The sequence below is a fragment of the Gadus macrocephalus genome, chromosome 13 (genome assembly GCF_031168955.1).
Source record: "Gadus macrocephalus chromosome 13, ASM3116895v1".
In the NCBI taxonomy this organism is placed as follows: domain Eukaryota; kingdom Metazoa; phylum Chordata; class Actinopteri; order Gadiformes; family Gadidae; genus Gadus; species Gadus macrocephalus.
The window spans coordinates 17,047,885-17,069,958 of record NC_082394.1 but is presented as its reverse complement, the minus strand read 5'-3'; the positions used below and the strand labels follow the sequence as shown (position 1 = coordinate 17,069,958).

Here is a 22,074-nt window from a genome sequence, read left to right as displayed (position 1 = left end):
GCACGTGCTTGCGTGAGTTAAGGTGTGTGTTTGTGTGTTTGTTTGTATGTTTATGTGTGTGTGTGTCTCTCTCTCTCACTCTGTGTGTGTGTGTGTGTGTGTGTGTGTGTGTGTGTGTGTGTGAGGACAAGGCTCTGGTCTGTGCTCCCTGTTTGCATAGGGTGGCATGAGTCAGCGGGACTCAAACAGGAGCCTGTTTTTGTGTGGCCTGCCAACTGCCTGTCTGACCAGAACACACACACACACACACACACGAACAGACACACAACACACAGCCACACACACACACGCACGCACACACACGCCCACACACACATACATGCACATACGCACTTGACACCCACACACACATATCTACACAAGCGTGTGCCGAGCGCTCTCGAACCGCCGCAGGTCCACCGCGTTCTGCCGGGGGCCGCTCCGGCCGGCCCCCCGTTCACTCCTCAGGCCGTCCCCTCCTCTGAGCTCATGCCTCCGCACTGAATGAAAACAAATAAATCAGTATTATGTGAGGTTACCCATGGTGAAATCCACCTTTTTATCAGGCCCCACGGATCAGCCAATGTGCAGGAACAGGCACACGGGTTGCAGACGGAGGTTTCGGGGAAGGAGGGGGAGAGAGGGAGGATGTGGAATATGGCGTTAAACGAGGAGGAGGAGAACAATGTCAACACGGAGAGGCTCTGGGGCCGGGAAACGCCGTTTGATGGCAACGTTTGTTCTTCTGCTTTACAGCAAGAAGGAGGCCGGGACCTTTTGGTTGTCTTTTTAAGAGGGAAGGTTCGGATCTCTTGTTTTTTCTCTCCAGGATGCAGATGTGTTTAATTTAGCCCCCCCCCCCACCAAAAAAAAACAAAAACAACAAAAGGCTCCGGGGCGCCCCTCCCCTTGCCACACCTCGGCGGTCCTGCTTCCTGCCCCCCCCTCGCCGGACCACGTCAGCAGGACGGGCGGGGGCCGGCGGGGGGGCCGGCGGGGGGCCCCGGGCAGCGCTCCAGCAGGGGTTGCATAACACCGACCCTTAAAAGCCTGCAGGGAGCCGCGCCGCGGCCCGCCCCCCTCCCCGTCTCACCGCTCGGTGTACTTTCATCGCTTTCCCTCCGCTAATCTACCTCCGTCCCCCGCGGCCACCCCCCCCCCCTCCCCCCGCTGCGGCCCTTTGATCGTGCAGGGGTTCATCGTGGTTGTTGTTGTTGTTGTCGTTGTTGTTGTTGTTTTTTGGACATTTTTTGGACAGCCACCTGGTTTTGTGATGCAATGACGCAAAGAAAGGATTATTTTTTTTATCAATCACAATCGTGAATGAGTAACAGTTATGACACAGACACATTTCATTGTGTCATTAAAAACCCCGACAAAATCACAACAAAGAGAGACAACAGCCCTATTACAGTAACAACAGCCGCACTTTGTTAGCCGAGTGGAGCTAGTACGTTGCTAACAGGCATAGCCACCCAGCCAGATGAAAGCCAGATCATAAGTGGCAGTGTCTGCAGTGTATGGACCTCCCCTGTCTGACACAAACCGGGGCCCTGCTCTGAGAGAGAGTCAGACAGAGAGAGAGAGAGAGAGAGAGAGAGAGAGAGGGAGAGGGAGAGGGAGAGAGAGAGAGAGAGAGAGAGAGAGAGAGAGAGACAGAAATCAAGAGAGTGAAGTAAAGAGAACTAGAGATAGGGAGAGAGAGGCGATAGATAGTGAGAGGGAGGGAGGAGAGTGTGAGTGAGAGGGAAAGAGGTACAACAATAGAGAGAGGAAGAGAGAGAGAGAAAGAGAGAGAGAGAGAGGGAGAGAGAGAGAGAGAGAGAGAGAGAGAGAGAGAGAGAGAGAGAGAGAGAGAGAGAGCGAGAGAGAGAGAGAAAAATAAAACAAGGCCAATGCCACCTCTATTTTATTATTTTGGTTTCTCCCTAGTAGGTATGTGCACATTTAAGTGCATGTGGGTGATGTTCACAGCTCACATAGATTTGTTATGCATTTATTCAGTAGTAGCTTCCCATCTTAAATCAGTTCCATAGTTTCTTCTTTTCTGTTGTGTCGTTCTTCATTGTATTCCTTTCTCCTACTTAAAGGCTGAATTCACAAGCAGCTGGAATAAATAAAAGTATTTTTAATCACCTCTCGTTGATTTCGACATTTGGTTTACATTTGCTTCCAGTTATGGCAGGGTTGAAGTTATGGTTGTGGTTGAACTTTGCTTGAGTATTTGTGGCTGGAGATGTGGGATTGCATGTGTTTTTTTGTTGTTGTTTGGCTTTTTTGTGACTAAAAACCCACCAGTTACAAATAACTTTCCCGCTCCGAGTTTCTATTTTCCTCCTTCTCCTTGACTCACTGTTTGTTTTTTCCTTTTGTGTTTTTTTCAGCAAAATGCACAAATACAATTAACCCTCAAAAACACACACATTGGCAATGTGTAGCCTGAATCCAGGCTAGGAAGCGAGAAAAGCCTGACATACCTCTAACTGACTTCAAACTTCATCTCAAACGGATTAGTTGATATCTCCTTTAGCAAAAAATGAATAAAGTCTTTCAAATGCACAACTCAGCATCTGGCCTTTAGCAAACCAAAGAAATATTCGTCCTTCTGTGAGTGTTGGGGCTAGATCTATACACTGATTATCAGTGATTTATTATCCAACCGAGCTCTCGCACCAGCGTGGGACTGGATGGCTAGATTAATCTATCTGTCATCATCACTGTACGAAAGATGTATCGCCGTGACACAGCAAGGCTGGGAGGCGGCGGGGGGAGGGAGGGCTTGACGGTAACACGGAGAATGATCTTTGTAACGAAAACACCGATTCACGCACGGCACTTTTAGCAAAAGGTACAAGTTTAAATTGCTTTTCCCTGTCCCTTCCCCAATGAGACATGATATATCTTAAAGTCCTGGCGCACCGTGCGACAAAATCCTTCCCTTCGATCGGTCTCCGCTCACTGGCCCCAGCATCAATCAGATGCTACGGGGAGATTTCATGGAGCTGAAGCGGTCAAGTATCCAAACTCCTGAATGGGTCCCGCCCACTCCTCCGGAGCTTCCGTGAGAGCAGAGGAGAAACAAACGTCTCCATCCTGCCACGGTTGTGTGCGTGTGTGTGTGTGTGTGTGTGTGCGCGTGTGTGTGTGTGTGTGTGTGTGTGTGGTGTGTGTGTGTGTGTGTGTGTGTGTGTGTGTGTGCGTGTGTGTGTGTGCGTGTGTGTGTGTGTGCGTGTGTGTGTGTGTGTGTGTGTGTGTGTGTGTGTGTGCGTGCGTTTGTGCGCCATAGACACTGCACTGTACAGGAGCCCACTGGGCTGTGGTTCCCGCAGGAGTCCTGCAGAAGCAGTAACTCGATACAGTACACACACATTTTTGTTGCTGAGCCAAACTTGTCTCTGCGCCACCAATCCTCGGTTTGGTCTGACTTATTGTAAAACAGTGCTGCACACTGTAATAGATAAAGAGCCCTCGCAATTCCACTAAATCTTCTTTTCTTTAAGTGTTATGTATTCACTTTGCAGGTCTCTTCATTCAAAGTTGATTTATGTGGGATAACTCGAGATCTTAATTGACAGTGTAATAGGTAGTGCATTCCGTTTTTTAAAAAACAAATGTATACTTCGCGATATCTTTCTGTTTACTGGTACTTTTGGATTTTCCAATTGCTCTTGGAGATTGTTTTCTTGTTCTGTGCGTGAGTTTAGTGTGGAAGGCCACATTGAGCAAGACATATATAAAATAGATTATATATTTCTATAAATGATTAACATAAAGGCTACTGCACATCTTAGTAGCACATGACTTTACTAAGGCCCAATCCCATTTCTACCCCTTCCCCCTTCCCCTTAGCCCTTCACAACAAGGGGGAGGGGTAAGGGGAAGAAATGGGATTGGGCCTTAAGGTCAATTTAAGAGCTTGTATACAAAACATTGAGGACAGCGCATGTATTCAACTTGAGTTCAGACGGTTACCAGAGGTGACCGGGGTCAGTCTATTTTATGTGACTCGTGTTGTTAACATTGGGCCCAGCCCTGCTTGTGGTCTCTGCTTCTTTGTGTTGTCGCTCAACGCTCCGCTCTCCATCCACGCTGCACTCCTATACGTGAAGTGGTCGCATGAACGACCTCTAAACATGGTACTCTAAACATGGTACACTACGACACACACACTAGCCTATAGCATTCTGTCCTGAAGATGACAAACACAGCGTCTGGAAATGTGCAACATGTTAATGATGTATTTGTTTTCCGCTGGTGCCGTCGCGACACAAAGACTGTTGCAGGTCAGCGCAGAAGGTGGCTGAAAAGCCCCCAGATTTCCATGGATTAAAAACTCCAAGCTAAATAAGCGTGCGCTGAGACCAAGGTCGCTCGTCGACACTTCAATCACAGGGCCCATACATTCTCCCCGCCGCCCACGGTCCCGCCGTCGCGAGCCACTACAATAGTCGCCGTGGGTAAAGAATCCACTATATTGTATGGGCTCTGTGTTGCTGGGTGCTTTCCATTGACCTGGGTATTAATAATAAAGAGAGTATTTCCCCCTCTATGTGTCTCTGGTTCCACTGATGGAAGGGCAGAGCTGTATTTGGTGGAGGCACAGGCACGTGGCTTGTCATGTCAAGGCTCGTATTAATTTATGATTCCCATCCCAGCGTGTGACCCCATCACCTCCATTAGAATGCAGCCTTTGTAATTCATTGGTTAATATTCAAAAGCCACTTGTCCCCTGTGCCCGCTTTGTGCATGGCAAAATGTCTGCAGGGAGTGCGTGTGTCGTTTATGATTCATTAAGTGTGTGCGCGCGCGCGCGTTCGCGTGTCTGTACGTGTGCGTGTGCCGTGGCTGTGCAGTGGGTCGGTGTGTGGGGCATGTTTCTTTACGTGCATCTTTGCTGTTGTGAGCTTTGCATTGCATCTGCAAACGTGACAGAAGAGGTGTGGGTGAACACCATCACCGGTGTGGCTCACTCCAAAACATTGGCAGCTGGTCCCCCTGTCCTTCTGCCCTCTGTCTGTCCACTCCCACGGACACGGCCTTCAATCAACCCTCTGTCTGACCCATGGATCTCTGAGCCACAGCATCCCTTTCTCTGTCCCCTGAAAGAGAGCCACACACACACACATGCACACACACACACACACACACACACACACACGCACACACACATGCAAGCACGCATACACGCACACATATAAGCCTGCACACACACACACACACACACACACACACACACACACAAACGCACAGTGTTCATACACACACAAGCACACCAGCGTACCCACACACACACACACACACACACACACACACACACACACACACACACACACACACACACACATACGAGCCCAGTTGATGATCCCTGCCAATAAAGCCATTAGCCGAAGTCAATACAGTGGGTCTCTTGTTATTGACCTCTACACAGAGCGAGGGGATATCAATACGCCAACGCCTCATCAATACGCCAACGCCTCGTGTGCGTACACAAATCACAAATAAACATATAACACACACACACACACACACACACACATTCAGACACACACAGAAGGAACCACAGACACACACACACACACACACATACATGCATACACAGATGGTTCAGGATTTCTCCTGAGCCTGAAGAAGCCAAATAATATCTGATTCCCAATAAAGACGAAGAAAAAAAAAAGACCGCAAAGAAGGATTAAAGAGCGAGGCCGACCGAGGAGCTGATCTGGAGCAGAAAGGCGTCCCCAGTGCTTTCTCTGCACGTTGATATATTGGCCTGAACAAGCATTCCTGCTCAACGACTTTGGCAGCCCTTTAAAAAACACATTACAGAAACTCTGCTCTGCATGAGCCACAGTTGTTGCTTTTGCTATTCCCACATTTTATCCCCCCCCCCTCTCTCTCTCTCTGTCTCTCTATCTCTCTCTCTCTCTCTCTCTCTCTCTCTCTCTCTCTCTCTCCCTCTCTCTCTCTCTCTCCATCTCTCTCTCTCTCTCTCTCTCTCTCTCTCTCTCTCTCTCTCTCTCTCTCTCTCTCTCTCTCTCTCTCTCTCTCTCTGTGTCTCTTTAACTCAGCTCAAACACAACTAGGCTGGTGGGATATCTGAGAGAACTGCAATAGCATGTGATGAGACTTTATGCAGGGATTATTCAAGAAATAAAAACAATGAAACTTGAAATTTAGCGCGGCCAAGTTTTTGAAAGCACAGACAATATATAATGAGAGATTCACATGGTTGCTTTCTATATGTCAATTTAGAAATAATTTGTACAGGTCAGTGGCTAATCTCCCCAAATGCGTTTGACGTGAACACCAGTTTGAACATTACTAAGCTTTCTCTTTGCTAAATTAAAACCATCTCAGATGACATAATCATAAACAAAGACCTTATCAGAACCTGGCAACATAAATGCTCTGTTAGCTGATGTGTATTTTGTCCAGATGTGGAGTCGAGACATTGTATTAAAACCTTATGAATGAAATATTTTAAAATACGATTGCTCATATTTGTTTTGATGCTTAAACCTTCCCACAATTTAAAATGTGCGTGTAATGTCTAACAGATCGCTATACTACATCAATGGTGCTATGATAAATTACAGACTACTAAAGAGTTAGCCAAGGGGATAACAGCATTTAAAAAAAAAGGAGGTCTCAACACCAGTGTTTTATGTATACACTAGTCTTCACATTATTTATTCCAAATGAGATAAAACAGTTCAGCTGTAACATCCAGGAGAGCAAAGGGGAATTGCGATACTTGGGGACAGTGTAAACAAGATGACACATCATGGACTAGTAAGACAGAGGATCATCAAGGCTAGTTGGAACGTCTTAATAGAAGAGCAACCGGCACTTCCACATGCTCTCTGAGTTGCATTACAAAATGGGGTGCTAAATTTAGAGGGAAACCATTGATAACTTTGAAATTTTCCAATGACCTTTGATGGAATTCACAATAACAAAAATAAAGAAGAAATACTGAATATGGAAAATACTGAAAATAACAATGACTAGATACTAATCTAAATATTACAGATACAAATTGACTGAGATGTTGGCACATTAGGGATGGTGTAACCTTTGACACATAGCTGGCATCTAAGCCAATCAAATCACACGTAACATTATTGCATATTTATACTCCTGTCCAATAACAGGGTCTTTGTCTCCTTCTCCCTTCATTCATAACTATTGAAGATTGCACAATTTTCCAGGATTTTCCAGGACTGTTTGTCAGTGTTTTTCCTGTGATTCATGACCAAAGGTGTAAGAAATGTGAAAAATGTAAGCTAGAACAATTGCATTGGGTTTTCTACTGGGTTTTACAAAAGATGTCCAGTTATTGTTTTGTGTTGTTTTGTGTATCCAGTATGATGATCGGATGACAATATTTGTGCATGTGTATCAAACCACAATGTATGTGATGTCTAAAGTCATTATGATTCTTAGAGGTGTATAGTGAAATACTATATCGCCTACATATAATTCTGGAACTTGAAACGGAGGTTTTTACAGAAAGAATTCGGCGAACAGTATGGAGAGATTTGTATCAAGTCCGTTTAAAATGCATACCAGATCTGAGTGATATCTTAAGAGGTACTAGGTTGGAGGATGCGTCTAAGCATGCGAGAATTTGAGCCCTGTTATCACAAAAAAAATAACATTCATTCACAAGCCCATGGATCTTACTTTGCATAATATTGCAAGACTTTCACTCAGGGAATTCAATTAGATCTTGTGAGAAGGCTGCTTTTGCGGAGAGACCTGCCAAACCTGATAACACAGAAATGTGATTTTCACATTACAGGAGGAATGTAAAAATCTAAACTAAAATCTATAAAACAAGGATTAATAGAGATTTGGTAAAAGGCATAAAATCGACGGGCCTTCGGATAAAGCCGAGGTCTCTTTGTTCACATAGCAATGTCAAATATTCATGGAATGTATTCCTCAAGAGATGTAAGCTTTCCAGTTTCTCTTAACGCTGCATAGAAATATGGATTTTAACAGCACAGGTCCCTCACCAAAATGTCTAACTAACTAAATAAAACAACAAGGCTGAATCCATACAGGCTGAGATTTTCGGTAAGCAACTGTGTGAGATTTGACAAAAAAAAAGGAATTGTCCAAGACTGAAATCATCCAATTGTTGTAGTCAATGTCCCAAAGGTTTTGTGTCTACATATATTTTTCCCGTCTGAACCCATCTCCAGGACAAACATGATCCTGTTTCGTTGTCATCCCTCTCCATAAATCCTTGAGGTGTTTCATAAAAAAAGGAATGTTTGTGTAATATTGCCACTAGCCACCAACAGTGTCCCCTCGGATTGAGTGACGGAAACGAGGGGGGGAAGGGGGGCAATGGACAGCCGTGGACACCGTATCCTCCACGTGGGCGCGGTGCCCTGCATATTAAAAAAAACACTGAAAGACGTTAACCTTGCCAAGGACAGACTACAGTTCGACGGGGAGATCTGAGCGTCCATTCTTTCCCATTACGCCCCAGCTCTTATCTGCAGAAACACTCAAATCCGGTTAAATGGAGCTATTTTCTCATTTGCCTTTTGGAGGTCGTTTTTCATGCTTGGGGAACTCCAGTCATTCAGTGGGCACAAGGGGCTCCGTTTTAATAAGAGCCCATCCAGTCTGGGTCCAGCGGCCCTGTCCACACACGCAGACACACACACACACACACACACACACACACACACTCCGCCGTGCATGAGCCGGATGACAAACAGAATGATGGATGGACGGACGGATGGACGGACGGACGCGCCTAAGAACCCCAGCTGAATCCCAACGTGCCCCGGGGGAGAAGGAGGGAGACTGCTGCTCCTTCGACACACCGAGCAATAGAAGAAGAAGAAGAAGAAGAAGAAGAAGAAGAAGACGAAGACGTTCAGCACTGGCGACCGCCTCCAGCGGGCAGCTCAGTTCTGCGGCGCCCGTTACCCTGTTTAAAGCAAGCTCTGCGGTCATCACCCAGGCTGTCCAGTCCCTCCGAGTCCCGCCGGCCCGCCCCCCCGACGACAGCAAATCAACAAGGAGATCGCGCCCCTGGCGCCGCTTGCGGTTGTTTCCCCCGGCGTGACGCGCCCGGGCCCCCCTCCGACCGGCCCGAGCCGGCCCTCAGGAGGAGAAGCAGAGGCCGCAGCACTCCATGCAGATCTCCAGGCAGTCGGCGGACTCGCAGCAGGCGTCGATGATGCCGCAGTCCATGTCGCACGGCAGCTCGCAGTCGCCGCACTCCTCGGAGGCGCAGCAGCAGCAGAAGCAGGAGTCGTCGCCGGAGCAGGAGCCGCAGGTGGCGCAGTTGAGCACGATGTTGCACAGGGTGAGGAACTCGCAGAACAGGCAGGCCAGGATACAGTGCACGCAGCAGTCTGGAGGAGGGGGTGGGGGGTGGACACAGGGAGGGGGCCGTGAGGGATGGGTCACTTGCGGTTCAGATACACAAGGGGTTACTGTTTCGTGTTTTGAATTGTGTCACCAAAAACTCGTCCCTAGCAAAGCATTCGTTTGTTGCATCATGGTATTAGGGCTACATTGCAAGTGTATTAACAACATTCTTACAGCGAAACAACAAACGTCAAAAATTGTCACGACAGATGTATGTCTGGAATCCATAAAACAAATGATTGATGTGCGTTCATTTTGGACTAATATACGCTTCAGATCCGGTATGAAATAATTATTTATCTGAACTAGGAGTATTGCCTATCAGCCAAAGCTGTCCCACGGCCCCTCTCCCTCCCCCAGGCAGCCGGGGGTCCGCCCTCACCGTCCTGGGCCTCAGTGGGGATCTGCGAGCTGTTGCCGTTGGAGCTGCCCTTGCTGCGCTTGCTGCTGTGCGAGGCGATGGAGGGGTCCGACTGCAGCCTCTTGGTGTGCCGGGGCCCCCCCGAGGAGGAGGACGAGGTGGACGAGCCCCCCCGCGGCAGGGAGCCCAGCTTGGGCCGGTCGTGGGAGCCGCCGCCGCGGCCCGCGCCGTTGCCCTGGCGCGTGTGCGTGTAGGGCGGGTGGTGCTGGTGGCTGTGGTGCTGACAGTGTGGCTGCGAGGCGGAGGAGGCGGAGGAGTGCGTGTGCTTGTGGGGCTTGGTTCCGCCGCGGGGCTGGCCGCCGGGCTGCGTTCGGCACGGCTGCGCGGGGTGCAGGGGTGTGGAGCGGGCCGCCGGCTGACCTGCGGTGGAGGACGGAGAACAGGAGGACTGAAGCGCCGGTCCAGTACGTGTCCTCCCTCCTCGGGCCGGATGCCTGGACCGTAGCTGCTCTGTCATGTCATCCGAGTTCACCATACATCGCTTTGGATACAAGCATCTAAAGGGCTAACTAGATGAAGGAGCGATATGGTGCGAGTGTGGCTCAGTGTTTGTGTGTGTGTAAGGCGGTGTGTCTGGGGGATTATGTGCAGCAGACGGGAGGAGGAAGGCGAGCATGTCTGTTCTCGCGGGCCCTCCCTGTGTGCATAACGTGGGCAGACCTCTGAGGTCAGCTGCTTCAGTGCTTAGAGAGCAGAATAAGGCCCCTCTTTCTCTTGTGGGCATGTGTGTATGTACATGTGTGTGTGAGTCTGTGCGTCGGGTCGGGGGGTCAAACTTTTGACCCTGCACGCCTAGATTTGTAGACATCGCATTGAGGACAGAAAGGGACAGTGAACAATAAGAAAGATTAGTACATTTTCAACATACCGGGTTTGGAAGGCAAACTATGCCTTTGACACAAGGACATGAGACCACACGCACGTGTGTACACACACACACACACACACACACACACACACACACACACACACACACACACACACACACACACACACACACACACACACACACACACACACACACAATGCCCATTAATCTTGGCAAGGCGGTGTATACCACTTGGTATATTTTACCTTCAAGTTCCATCACGCGCTAATTACATTTCGAGAGCGAATGGGGCAGTAAAACCTTCCTGACGCTGCCAACTCAAACACACAGCCCCATCAGGACAGCGGAGTCAGATGGAGGCCTGCTTTTGATATATTATTATAGTATTTAATACCATCCTTTTGAGGCCCTAAATATTTCCCCAACCTGAAATCACAGATGTCTCGAGGTACGGTGACGGCTTAACGGACACACACACATGTGCACACATGAACACATCCGTGTGTGCACACACAGACACACACACAAACACAAACATACCAATACACATACACACAGAGTAACACGTGCGTACACAAACACACCCGCGAGCGCGCACGCACGCACACACACACACACAGTCTCACAGACACACACACACACACACACACACACACACACATTTTAACCCGAGGTTAAACGTGCGGTGGTCCGGAATAGAGCACCGACTACAGCCGGAATAAAAACATTCAATAACCACTCAAAGACAGATAACCTGACCAGCCGTGTTTTGATTGGCCAGCGGCCACAGCCACACAACCAATCCAGTATTATAGAATATTCTTTCACTCCGCCTCCTCTAACACTGCTCCAGATGTTTGGCCCTCGGCGAGGGGCGCTCGGAGATGCGCGTGCGTAAGCGATTGTAAACATGCTAATAGGTTATACGCATCCCGTGCTTTTCTTGTCCTGAAACAGTGATATGCTCCACCCTCTTCTCCTTCCCTTCCCTCCAACTCGAGAACAGTTTTGACTTCGGTGGGGGAGTCAGAGTAAAGGTCGATGCGTCTTAGTGTTTTGGGTTCCTGTAGACTCTGGGACATTTTCATTTCTGCGGCGAAGAAGCAGAGATTCTGGCAGAGGATTTCACAGCCTTGAATGCGTCTGCAGCAGCCTACATGCATATCTGTTTTCATGGAGTAGGTATCTGTACTCATGTTGACAAAAAAAATAAATGGATCGTACAGACAGACAGAAAGAAAGACAGATAGACAGCAGAGAGTTGTACGGACAGAAAGATTGACGGAGTGACGGAATGATGGACGGATAGACAGAAAAAGTCAGGGATATGACTTTTGAGGTGTCACACAGATGAGGTGTCACACAGTCTGCTCATAAACATACATTGACCACTCCCTATCTCACACACACACACACACACGCACGCACGCACGCGCGCGCACGCACACACACACACACACACACACACACACACACACACACACACACACACAGATACACATACACACACTCAATCTCTAATAATATACACACACAATGGCCTCTTTGTCTGCATGGAAGCAGGTAAAAAAGGCGATGGAGAGAGAGGAGAAAGAAGTGAGAGGGAGCGGTGAATAGTTTGGTCCAGAGGGGTGTATGAGGGGATGACTCACAAGCAGTGATTCAGCACAGGCTGCAAGCTAAAAATAACAACAAATAAAGGGCTAAATGTTGGGCCAGTATGATTGGGACTGGCTGACCACAAACACATATTGCACATACACACACACTCACACGCACACAAGCACACACATAGACACACACACACACACACACACACACACACACACACACACACACACACACACACACACACACACACACACACACACACACACACACACACACAGACTGACACACTAACACATGGACAGACACACATAGACTCACAGACATACTCATACAGACAGAAAATAGATATGGGGGGGGCAAGGGACAGAGATAAAGAGAGACAGGAAATTAAAGGAGAGAAAGGTAGCGGGGCAAGGGAGACATCAGCAGAAACAGCGGAGCACAGGGTGAGGGAAGTATAGAGAGCAGAGTAGAAACAGCTTTGTTAGTGTTGGCCAGAGGGGGGCCTATTGCCTGCACCCTAGTGTGTGTGTGTGTGTGTGTGTGTGTGTGTGTGTGTGTGTGTGTGTGTGTGTGTGTGTGTGTGTGTGTGTGTGTGTGTGTGTGTGTGTGTGTGTGTGTGTGTGTGCATGTATGTGTTTGTGCACGTGCCTGTGCACGTGCACAAACACACAGATGTGTCTGGCCACTAAGCAAGCCGAATGAGTCATCCTGGGCCTGCCACGGTGCTGCTCACCTCTGCCCCACCTCTGGCTCGCTGGCCCTCCCCTCTCCTGGTCCTCCCCCCCTCCCAGCCTCCTCCCTGGGCCTCCTCCCTACTGTGTCTCCCAGCCAGCGTTCACCCTGTACTTACACTTGTCTGCTTCACACACACACACACACACACACACACACACACACACACACACACACACACACACACATACACACACACACACACACCCAGTCCTCCGCACCTAGCCTCTGGTGGAGGATGACTCACAGCACAGTCTCACACAATAGACTGTGTTGCGACTTAGTCTGTACCTCAGAAACCCCCCCAGCCCGCCCCACCCCAGAGCCCTCCCTCCATCGACAAGCCTGGAGTCCACACTGCATGACACACATACACACACACACACACACACACACACACACACACACACACACACACACACACACACACACACACACACACACACACACACACACACACTGATCCCACAGCAGCCCGTCAGACTGCTGTCTGTCTCTCTTTGGTTAGAGTGAGTCATCAGTTACATTTGGGAGCACTGCAGCTATTCATCCATCCATTACCAACGATGGTACACCATCCATCTTAGAATATAGCCTATTTGAGACAAAATGGCAATTCGATTTTAATAACCATGACTTGTTTCTTATTTTTCTTACAGTCGGCTAACTATCCCCAGAGAGAGTGCCAGAGTATTCTGTCCAGTCAGTTTGCGCTGACTCAAAAGCAATAAAGTAATGAAGGAGTGAATGATGGTGTGCGTGTGAGCCTGCGTGTGTCGGCTTTTGTTTGTGTCTGTCAGTGATGGCGTGTGTGCATGCGTGCGCGTGTGCATGACTAAGCAAAAGCAGGGTAAAAGAGAGTGAGATCATCTGCAGAGACACAGGGTGAGACAGCTGGAACAGAAGCCTCCCCAGTATGGCTCTAATTAAATGATATGCCCCAGTCCTGTTTCCCACACACCAACACCGCCGGCCTCATCACAAACACAAACACCACAAAAAACAGAGGTTTGCTGGTAGCGAGGCAGCATTAACACATCTCTCACACAGACACAGCTGCCGACATGCGAGTGGGCATGTTATTGTTCATGTTAGCCCACTGGCATACTTCCAAGAGGAAGCACAACAGCAACAAGCTGCGAGCCAAGCTGTGATTACAGGGCAGAGGGGGCTGGTGAGGCTTTATGAGGGCGCTGTGTTGATGACATCACTGACACAACGGCCCAAGGAGACATCAACAAATAAAGGCGTGCTGATTTCTTCCCATGTGGCGTGTTGGGAACTTGCATGCATTTTCGTTTAGACACAAACCGTGCACGCACGCGCACACACAGGCATACAAGGAAGGCAGGCGCACACATGTACGTACGCAGGCACCACACAAACTCACACACACACACACACACACACACACACACACACACACACACACACACACACTCACACACACACACACACACTCACACTCACAAACACACATACTCACACACACATGCTGCCCTTCCTGTGCATTAGCAGACAGCTTGTCACAAGAGCCCGGGCAGGACACATGCTATAGCCATGATGTCATCATCACTGCAAGACAGAGGGTATGAGAAAATCTTTGTTTTTGCTTCTGTTTCCTCGAAGCAGCACACAATCACACGCACGCACACACACACACACACACACACACAGACATGCAAACATACCACAGTTCCTATAACAATGTCACACACCAGTGATCTCATACGAAATCTGAGGTCACTGCTACTTTATATCTTGTGACGTTCTGTTTTAACCAGAGAAACAGATGCCAACTTCAATCCTCAGACGCAGACTACGTAGAGAGACTGCGTGCACGGCAGCGGTGGGTTAACCCATGACGTACGAGTCAGAAAGACAGACAAGTCTGGGTCAAAGCGAGCGCCAGGTATGCACACAGACGTGCGGACCTAGGGCGGTACATGTCTCCACGTATTCAGAGAAGTGAAATGTGGGTTGAGGTGCACACAGAGTGTTGGATTCAGCTTGAAGCCCCTTCCAAAAACATATGGAAGATTGCGTAAGCCAACAGGAAAGGAAGCTATGGATGAAGGAGGGGCCATGGAACTAGAATGGACACAGATGGAGAGAGAGAGAGAGAGAGAGAGAGAGAGAGAGAGAGAGGGAGAGGGAGAGAGAGAGAGAGAGAGAGCGAAAGCGAGAGCGAGAGAGCGAGAGAGAGAGAGAGCAACAGAGAAGGCGAGAGAGCGAGAGAGGCTAGGGGGGATCAGTGAAAATGATTGTACATTTTGTCCATGTGTCATTGTGTAACTCTCTCACCCTGCTCCACATGTAATGCTGCTGGTGTCTGAGGATTTTATAAGGATGTAAAATGAAAAAGTGCGCTAGTGAGAATGAACTAGGGAATGGGGGAGAGGGCTAGAGAGCGCGAGAGAGAGAGAGTGCTTGAGGGAGATAGGGAGTTCAGACGTAGGTGTAGTCTTAGTAACGCAAAGAAACAGCAAAAACGTTCACCTACATAGCTACTTCCTGCCAGGAACTCCTTGTTATCCAGTTACTGCAATATAGCTGTTAGGATGTGTGTGTGAGTGTGTGTGTGTGTGTGTGTGTGTGTGTGTGTGTGTGTGTGTGTGTGTGTGTGTGTGTGTGTGTGTGTGTGTGTTTGCGTGTGTGTGTGTGTGTGTGGGCGCTCATATGTGTTCTGCCCATGATTCCGGGAAAGCTCATAGCCACACGTGCTCACATGTCAGCTGACTCCACCTACCACTTGTCTTTCTGTTCCTATTTTAATCCATCATGTCTTTCCCTTACGCTGTCCTTCCTTCAAAGCTGGCTTCAAAGCTGGAAGAGTTTTGTTCTGAAGTTGACCTTTTAAAAGTGATCCTCACTCTTTGTGAGTCATGCTCTGACCCGCTCAAACAAGGCTTTTTTTTTTGGTCAAGCCATTATCCAAGATGGCTCCGTCGTTATCCCCGTCCAAACATTGGCGCAATGTAGACCCGGTTGAGGAAAGTGTTTAGATAAGAAGAAGTTCTTTATTTTACGATTAAAGCAAATATATTGTAATATATATAGTGTAGTATAATAGGAATAAGAGATTGTGTAACATTTGGATTTAACAGTGGGGATTGGTATCAGTCCACATTTTGAGAGAGAGAGTGATAAAGAAAGAGAGAAAGAGAAAGAGAGAGAGAGAGAGAGAGAGAGAGAGAGAGAGAGAGAGAGAGAGAGAGAGAGAGAGAGAGAAGGGGGTGGAGTGGACAGACACCCAATGAAAGCAAACAGGGGTGTGCTGTTATTGAAGTGCCCGACAGGGAGGGCCATAGCCGTGCAGGCAGATACGGGACTGGTCCAGCGGGAGTTTTGGGAGTACGGGTGGAGGACCAGAGGTTCATGAGAGCTGTGTGCGGTTCAGCACTCCACGGGAGAGTAGAAGGATCTAATGAGTTTTCCTTACTATTTTGAGATCCATGTGTGATTGTATGTGTGTATGTGTGTGTGTGTGTGTGTGGGGGGGGGGGGGGGGGGGGGGGTTGTATTAAATCAATCGTTATACACACAGATTGCGCAAGTCGTCTAACCTCTTACAGGAAATGACTGTGTGCTGCTGACGTAAAGAAAACAGACGCGGTGTGTAAAAATGTCCAGAGTCCTTGCTGGACTGCTAACGCAGAGGGCACAGGACGTCTTATCGTGGAGAAACCACGGACTGTGAGGAACCAAGAAAGAAAGGCGGGACTAGACAACTAGCGTAGCTCACCTACCGTTGCCATAGCGATGCACTGACAATTCCAGTCATAACAGAGGAGAGGAAAAGTGAGCATGAGGCTGAAGAGGCATATGAGGGAGGTCAGAGAAGGGCAGCCACGGTGTTTCAGTTTAAGTGTGAAGGGTTGGGTGTAGACATATTCCTGCATCACCATAGGACATCACTCAACACTAACCTAACCTACATAGCCCAAAATATGCCTGGGTGTGTATGCGTGTGTGTGTGTGTGTGTGTGTCAATGTGTGTGTGTGTGTGATCACCTGACCTAGTTCTTCAGCATGTGTGAAGGCATTTGTTTAAGTTTGAGCAAACCTGACTCATTGGTGGGCAAAAAAGTAATGGAACCAAAATAGTCACGATCATTGAAAAAGAGTTCATTGTGTGTGTGTGTGTGTGTGTCTACTAACAGGTAATACTTGTGCTTGGTAGGGCAAAATCCGGGTGCGAGAGACTGTTGTTGTTGTTGCCATTGTCCCCCTCGTCTCCTCGCGACCCCTTCGGAGTGACCTTTGACCTCAGTATGAGGGGCTCAGTGTAGGTAAGATTGGCCACATCTGGAAACACAGAAAAGCATAAGCACACACATCATCATTAACAGTAGCAGGAGTGGGCTGAGCGCCTGACTTCTACTCAACTGACTGCTGTCATTCCACATCCAACATCACCATGCATTTATACCGAGTCGTTTTGCTGACGGCAACAAAGAACTGGCCTGCTTGTAAAAAGGCAGAAGAGTTAAAATGTGTGTGTGTGTGTGTGTGCTATTTGTCTTGAATGTGCATCTGGAAGCAGTTAAATCAAACCCCTTGGGACTGTTAAGGGGTATATATGCATGCTTGTGAAACCTGCTGCCATTGTGTGGGTATGTGTGCGTGTGTACGGGTGTGTGTGTGTGTGTGTGTGTGTCTCCATCCGTGTGTGTCTGCGTGTGCGTGTGTGTGTGTGTGGGTGTGCACAGGGGCACATGCGTTACAAATAATACTTTAATACTTTCAATATGAAGTTTGTGGAGGTGTTTTACGGTGAAGTATTCTCTTCTAATGAAGCTGCTGCGATGTACAGGCCCATGCATACAGACCCATGCTGCGCTGTTTGTGAAAACAATGCCCACACACACACAAACACACACACACACACACACACACACACACACACACACACACACACACACACACACACACACACACACACACACACACACACACTAAAGGCTTGGGCCTCTGAGAAGTGTAGACTCATTCCTGGGCAAATGGGAGCCAGCTGGGTTTGATAAACACACACTGACATGCACACACACATCCACCCACAGAGCTACACAAACACACACACACACACACACACACACACACACACACACACACACACACACAAGCACAAAACCCTCTGAGCACACGTAAGCCAAACCACGTCCTGTAGGAGGGCTCAACACTTCCCGGGTATGTTTATTTACTCTGTTCACTCTGCCTCACTTCTCTATCTGTACTTTCTTTCCCGTCCTCGCTGCACGGCACCGAGCCGTCACTCCCCCCCCCCCCCCCCCCCCCACCCCCTCCGCCCCCTCACCAACGCATACCTTAACCGTCCCGTCCACTTGCAGACCGAGTCAAACAATAGCGGGAACTGACCCACTGTCGGGCATGTGAGCAATGCACTCCCTACCCCCCCATCATATATGTTGGATGTATGGATGCATTGAAAAGCATCCATTGCATACGTGAACGGTAGACAAAGGCGCTACTGTGGGTCGTGTGTTGGTCACTACTGTGGTTCACACACACACACACACACACACACCACACACACACACACACACACACACACACACACACACACACACACAAACACACACAAACACTCACACACACACACAGAGAGTGAGGGCCAGACACCATGCTGTTTATGTGTGGTGGTACATCAACATGGAGATGCCTCAACCATTCCTGTGCCCTGGCTGGTTTATTCTCAGTACAACTCACGCTGCCGACCCGACCACAATTACAGACTGTTACGGGACCTACGACTGAGATGGGCTTTAACTGACGAGATAACTGTCATTTAAAAACGACATTTCATTTTCAATCGTTTTTAGACGTAACAGTATTTTTACCCTAACAAAGATGTTAATTTATTTGGGCTAGATTTAACGAAGGTGGTGGGGGGGATGTTTTTTCTTCCATAGCCCTATTGGATGAAGCCAGAACCATCTAAACAAACATACTAAATCCTCAACATAAATGTGCTCACATAGCCATCCCTTGAAAGTGCTGACCAGCTGTGGTTGAAACAGCACCTGAACACTAAGACCACTATTAGTGATGGAAAATCCATATGTGTTGCAGGCCCTGGTTATGTCAATGTGGTCCAGCATTGATGAAGAGGAGCAGTGTGTCCCCCCCTGCTTGATCCGAGTCTATATGTTTGTTAAAGCTCATGTTCCCTCGTGTTAACATATCCCAGAGATTTGTGTGTCTGTGTATGTGCGTGCCCGTGCGAAGCGCTGTATGCGTGTACATGTGTACGTTTGTGTGCACTATGTATGCTACATCGAGGATGTAAACAGGATCCAAATAAAATAGGGAGAGCTTCCTACTTTTCCATTCTCTTAAACACACACACACACACACACACACACACACACACACACACACACACACACACACACACACACACACACACACACACACACACACACACACACGCACACACACATATGCACGCGCACTGGTAGAGCATTATAGCGTTACTGTGACTCAGATAGATGGTATCTCACTGACACATGTAGTAAAATCTCCCTCCATAGGCTGCCTTCCGTGTGTGTTGGTCTTCTGCATGTGGAAGCCATCTTTCTTGTTTTGTCGGAGTCGTACAGGCTGCAGCCATTAGTCTCAATCAGCCAGCCTCAGAAAGTAAAGCCACCAGTGAGCACTGATGCCCTTCACAGTACTGCCAAATGCCTAGCGTGGAGATGCTTGTGTCGTGCCTATGTGTTTGTGTATGAGTGTGTGTGTGTGTGTGTGTGTGTGTGTGCCTGCGTGTGAGGCTGAACCATTGTTTTTTTTCCCTCTTTTCTATCCATGACTTGCCTAATGTCTGGATAAAAAGGTATAGACACTGTCGTAAAGTCCTCTCTAGAAGCGTTGACACATGGCTTAAGTTCCCCCATCTTTCTTTCCGTTCAGAATACTCATGGTTGTTAATCAACACTTGCATTCTAACACTGTCTGTGGGCAACAGTTTCAACAATATTAATCAATTAACAGATGTATGTATTTCCTCACTTTGTAATCGTCCTTTAAATGTCATCGAACACGTTTGTCTTGACTGCCCTCGAACGCTCTACCATCCATCTGAACATCTGTGAAACCATCCATACATTCTGACCTAACCCTCACGTTAACTCTAAGCCTCAGACTCCATCTAAATGGCCCCATTGTTTAAAATGGTGGAGGGTTTGTGATTCCAAATGAAGGGCGGCCCTCTGTAAACACTCTTAACCACTATTGTTGGAGCTAAACACATCCCCAACAGACCTCAGTACCATCCAAGAGGGCCTTTTACCAATCCAGCATTGGCACCCGCTTCAAACCACCAAACCGCCTGACCTCAGAGCCATTTCTAAGATCTGAGAAAGATGAGCCTCTAATTCGAATCAGACCAGAGCAATCAAGAGCCACAGAACAGAGCTGGCTGTGTGTTTACACGTGCGGCTGCATACGTGTGTTTGTTTGTGCATGTTTGACTGTGATTGTGTGCGCGTCTTTACGGGCATGTGTGTATTTACGGGTATTTACGGGACTACAGATGAAAAATAGCCTTTTGGCTAATTCTGGCATTTTTAACCCATGTATGATCATGTGTTTTATTAATTTGCACTGTCCCCTTCATAAATAAACTGAATTGAATTGAATTTGTTAGTGTGTGCATGTGTGTGTGCAATTGTGTTTGCATGTCTGAGTGTGTGTCTGTGTTTGTGTGTGTGTGTGTGTGTGTGTGTGTGTGTGTGTGTGTGTGTGTGTGTGTGTGTGTGTGTGTGTGTGTGTGTGTGTGTGTGTGTGTATGTGTCAGCAGAGGCAATACTTGAAAGAACAGTCTAAAACAAAAACTTGGGGACCAAGGAACTAAGCAGCCCTCCTTTAGTTCTCCAGTCTCTCAGTTTCAGCTTGTGGCATTTGAATCAGGAACACAAAGGAACTCGAAAGCACATGTCTCTGCACAAACACACGGACTAGACTGCTCACACAAACAGACACACACACACACACACACACACACACACACACACACACACACACACACACACACACACACACACACACACACACACACACACACACACACACTTCCTATAAGTGACTCTCAGGAGGAAAGGCAGGCTTAGAATGAAGTCCACACGGAGAGCCCCGTACTAAGCTCTTTGGCTCAGTGTCAGTCACTGAGTTTACCTGCCGCCTTTCAAACAGCCCCCCTCCCCACCCGTACCTCTACCTCAACACCTACGTAGACTGCCTTCAAAGTGCCACTCAAATGATGTGTGGGTGTATATGTGTGGGTGTGTGACTGTGAATGACTAGTGTTGTTGTGTGTGGGTTGTGTCTTAAAGTGAAGTAAACCCCCTGTTTCAGCTGGAATTTGAGCCGACATATCTGGAAAAAATTTGTTGGCTGAGAGTCCTAGGAAGGCGTGGGGACGTAACCCATGGCAACGATACTTTTCTTGAAGCTAGTACATGTGGTTGAGTGTTAAAATGAGTGATGTTGCATATGAAATGCACCACACACCGTGATGTTTAATATAAGTGTCTGAGAAGCTCAACCCTCTCTCTCACGCAATCTTCCTCCTCCCAAATATAACAGAGCTCCGCACTTCAACACAAATACCGTGGCGTTCGTGTACTCTCTCTGTGTCTTCATCTTTTTGTCTTGACCTTGTATCCCCTCCGAAAATGGACCTTAGAAAAAAAAGAACACTATCCCGGTTCAGAGCAGATCACAACATTCAGTCACTGGCCAGCGGAGACTGGTATAATTATGGTAAGAGTGGCAAACATGCTAAAGATTACTATGTTGAAGATCACAGAAGAGTTGCCACGGCGTTTAAAACTAATAAAAAGCACAAGTTTAGATTTATGTCTTTGCCAAAGAAATGTATACCCAGCCTACGCACATACCAACAAAACTCCACTTCACAAGGTGTGCAAAATCCCCCACTGGGGGATGTGTTGCGTGCTGATTACACGCAACACATCCGGGACACGCTCCGAAAGTAACTGGGACTATATGAAGGAGCAGGGCAAAGTGAGTAGTAGCCCTGTGGCCGGCGATAATAATGACTGGAACCAATTGAAAC

The 22,074-nt window shown here is 48.1% G+C and overlaps 1 protein-coding gene across 1 annotated transcript in view; it reads right to left on the bottom strand.

The window, feature by feature from the left end:
- Positions 1 to 6,639: 6,639 nt before the first annotated feature.
- The window catches only part of mdfi (MyoD family inhibitor), a 23,932-nt gene continuing 8,497 nt past the window's right edge, over positions 6,640 to 22,074 (bottom strand). The window contains exons 3-5 of the mRNA XM_060069562.1: positions 17,136 to 17,282; positions 9,761 to 10,159; positions 6,640 to 9,362 (exon numbers count right to left, since the gene is read on the bottom strand). Of these exons, the coding sequence (XP_059925545.1) occupies positions 9,109 to 9,362; positions 9,761 to 10,159; positions 17,136 to 17,282 (800 nt within the window). The 3' untranslated portion in view covers positions 6,640 to 9,108. The remainder of the gene's footprint in view (positions 9,363 to 9,760; positions 10,160 to 17,135; positions 17,283 to 22,074) is intronic.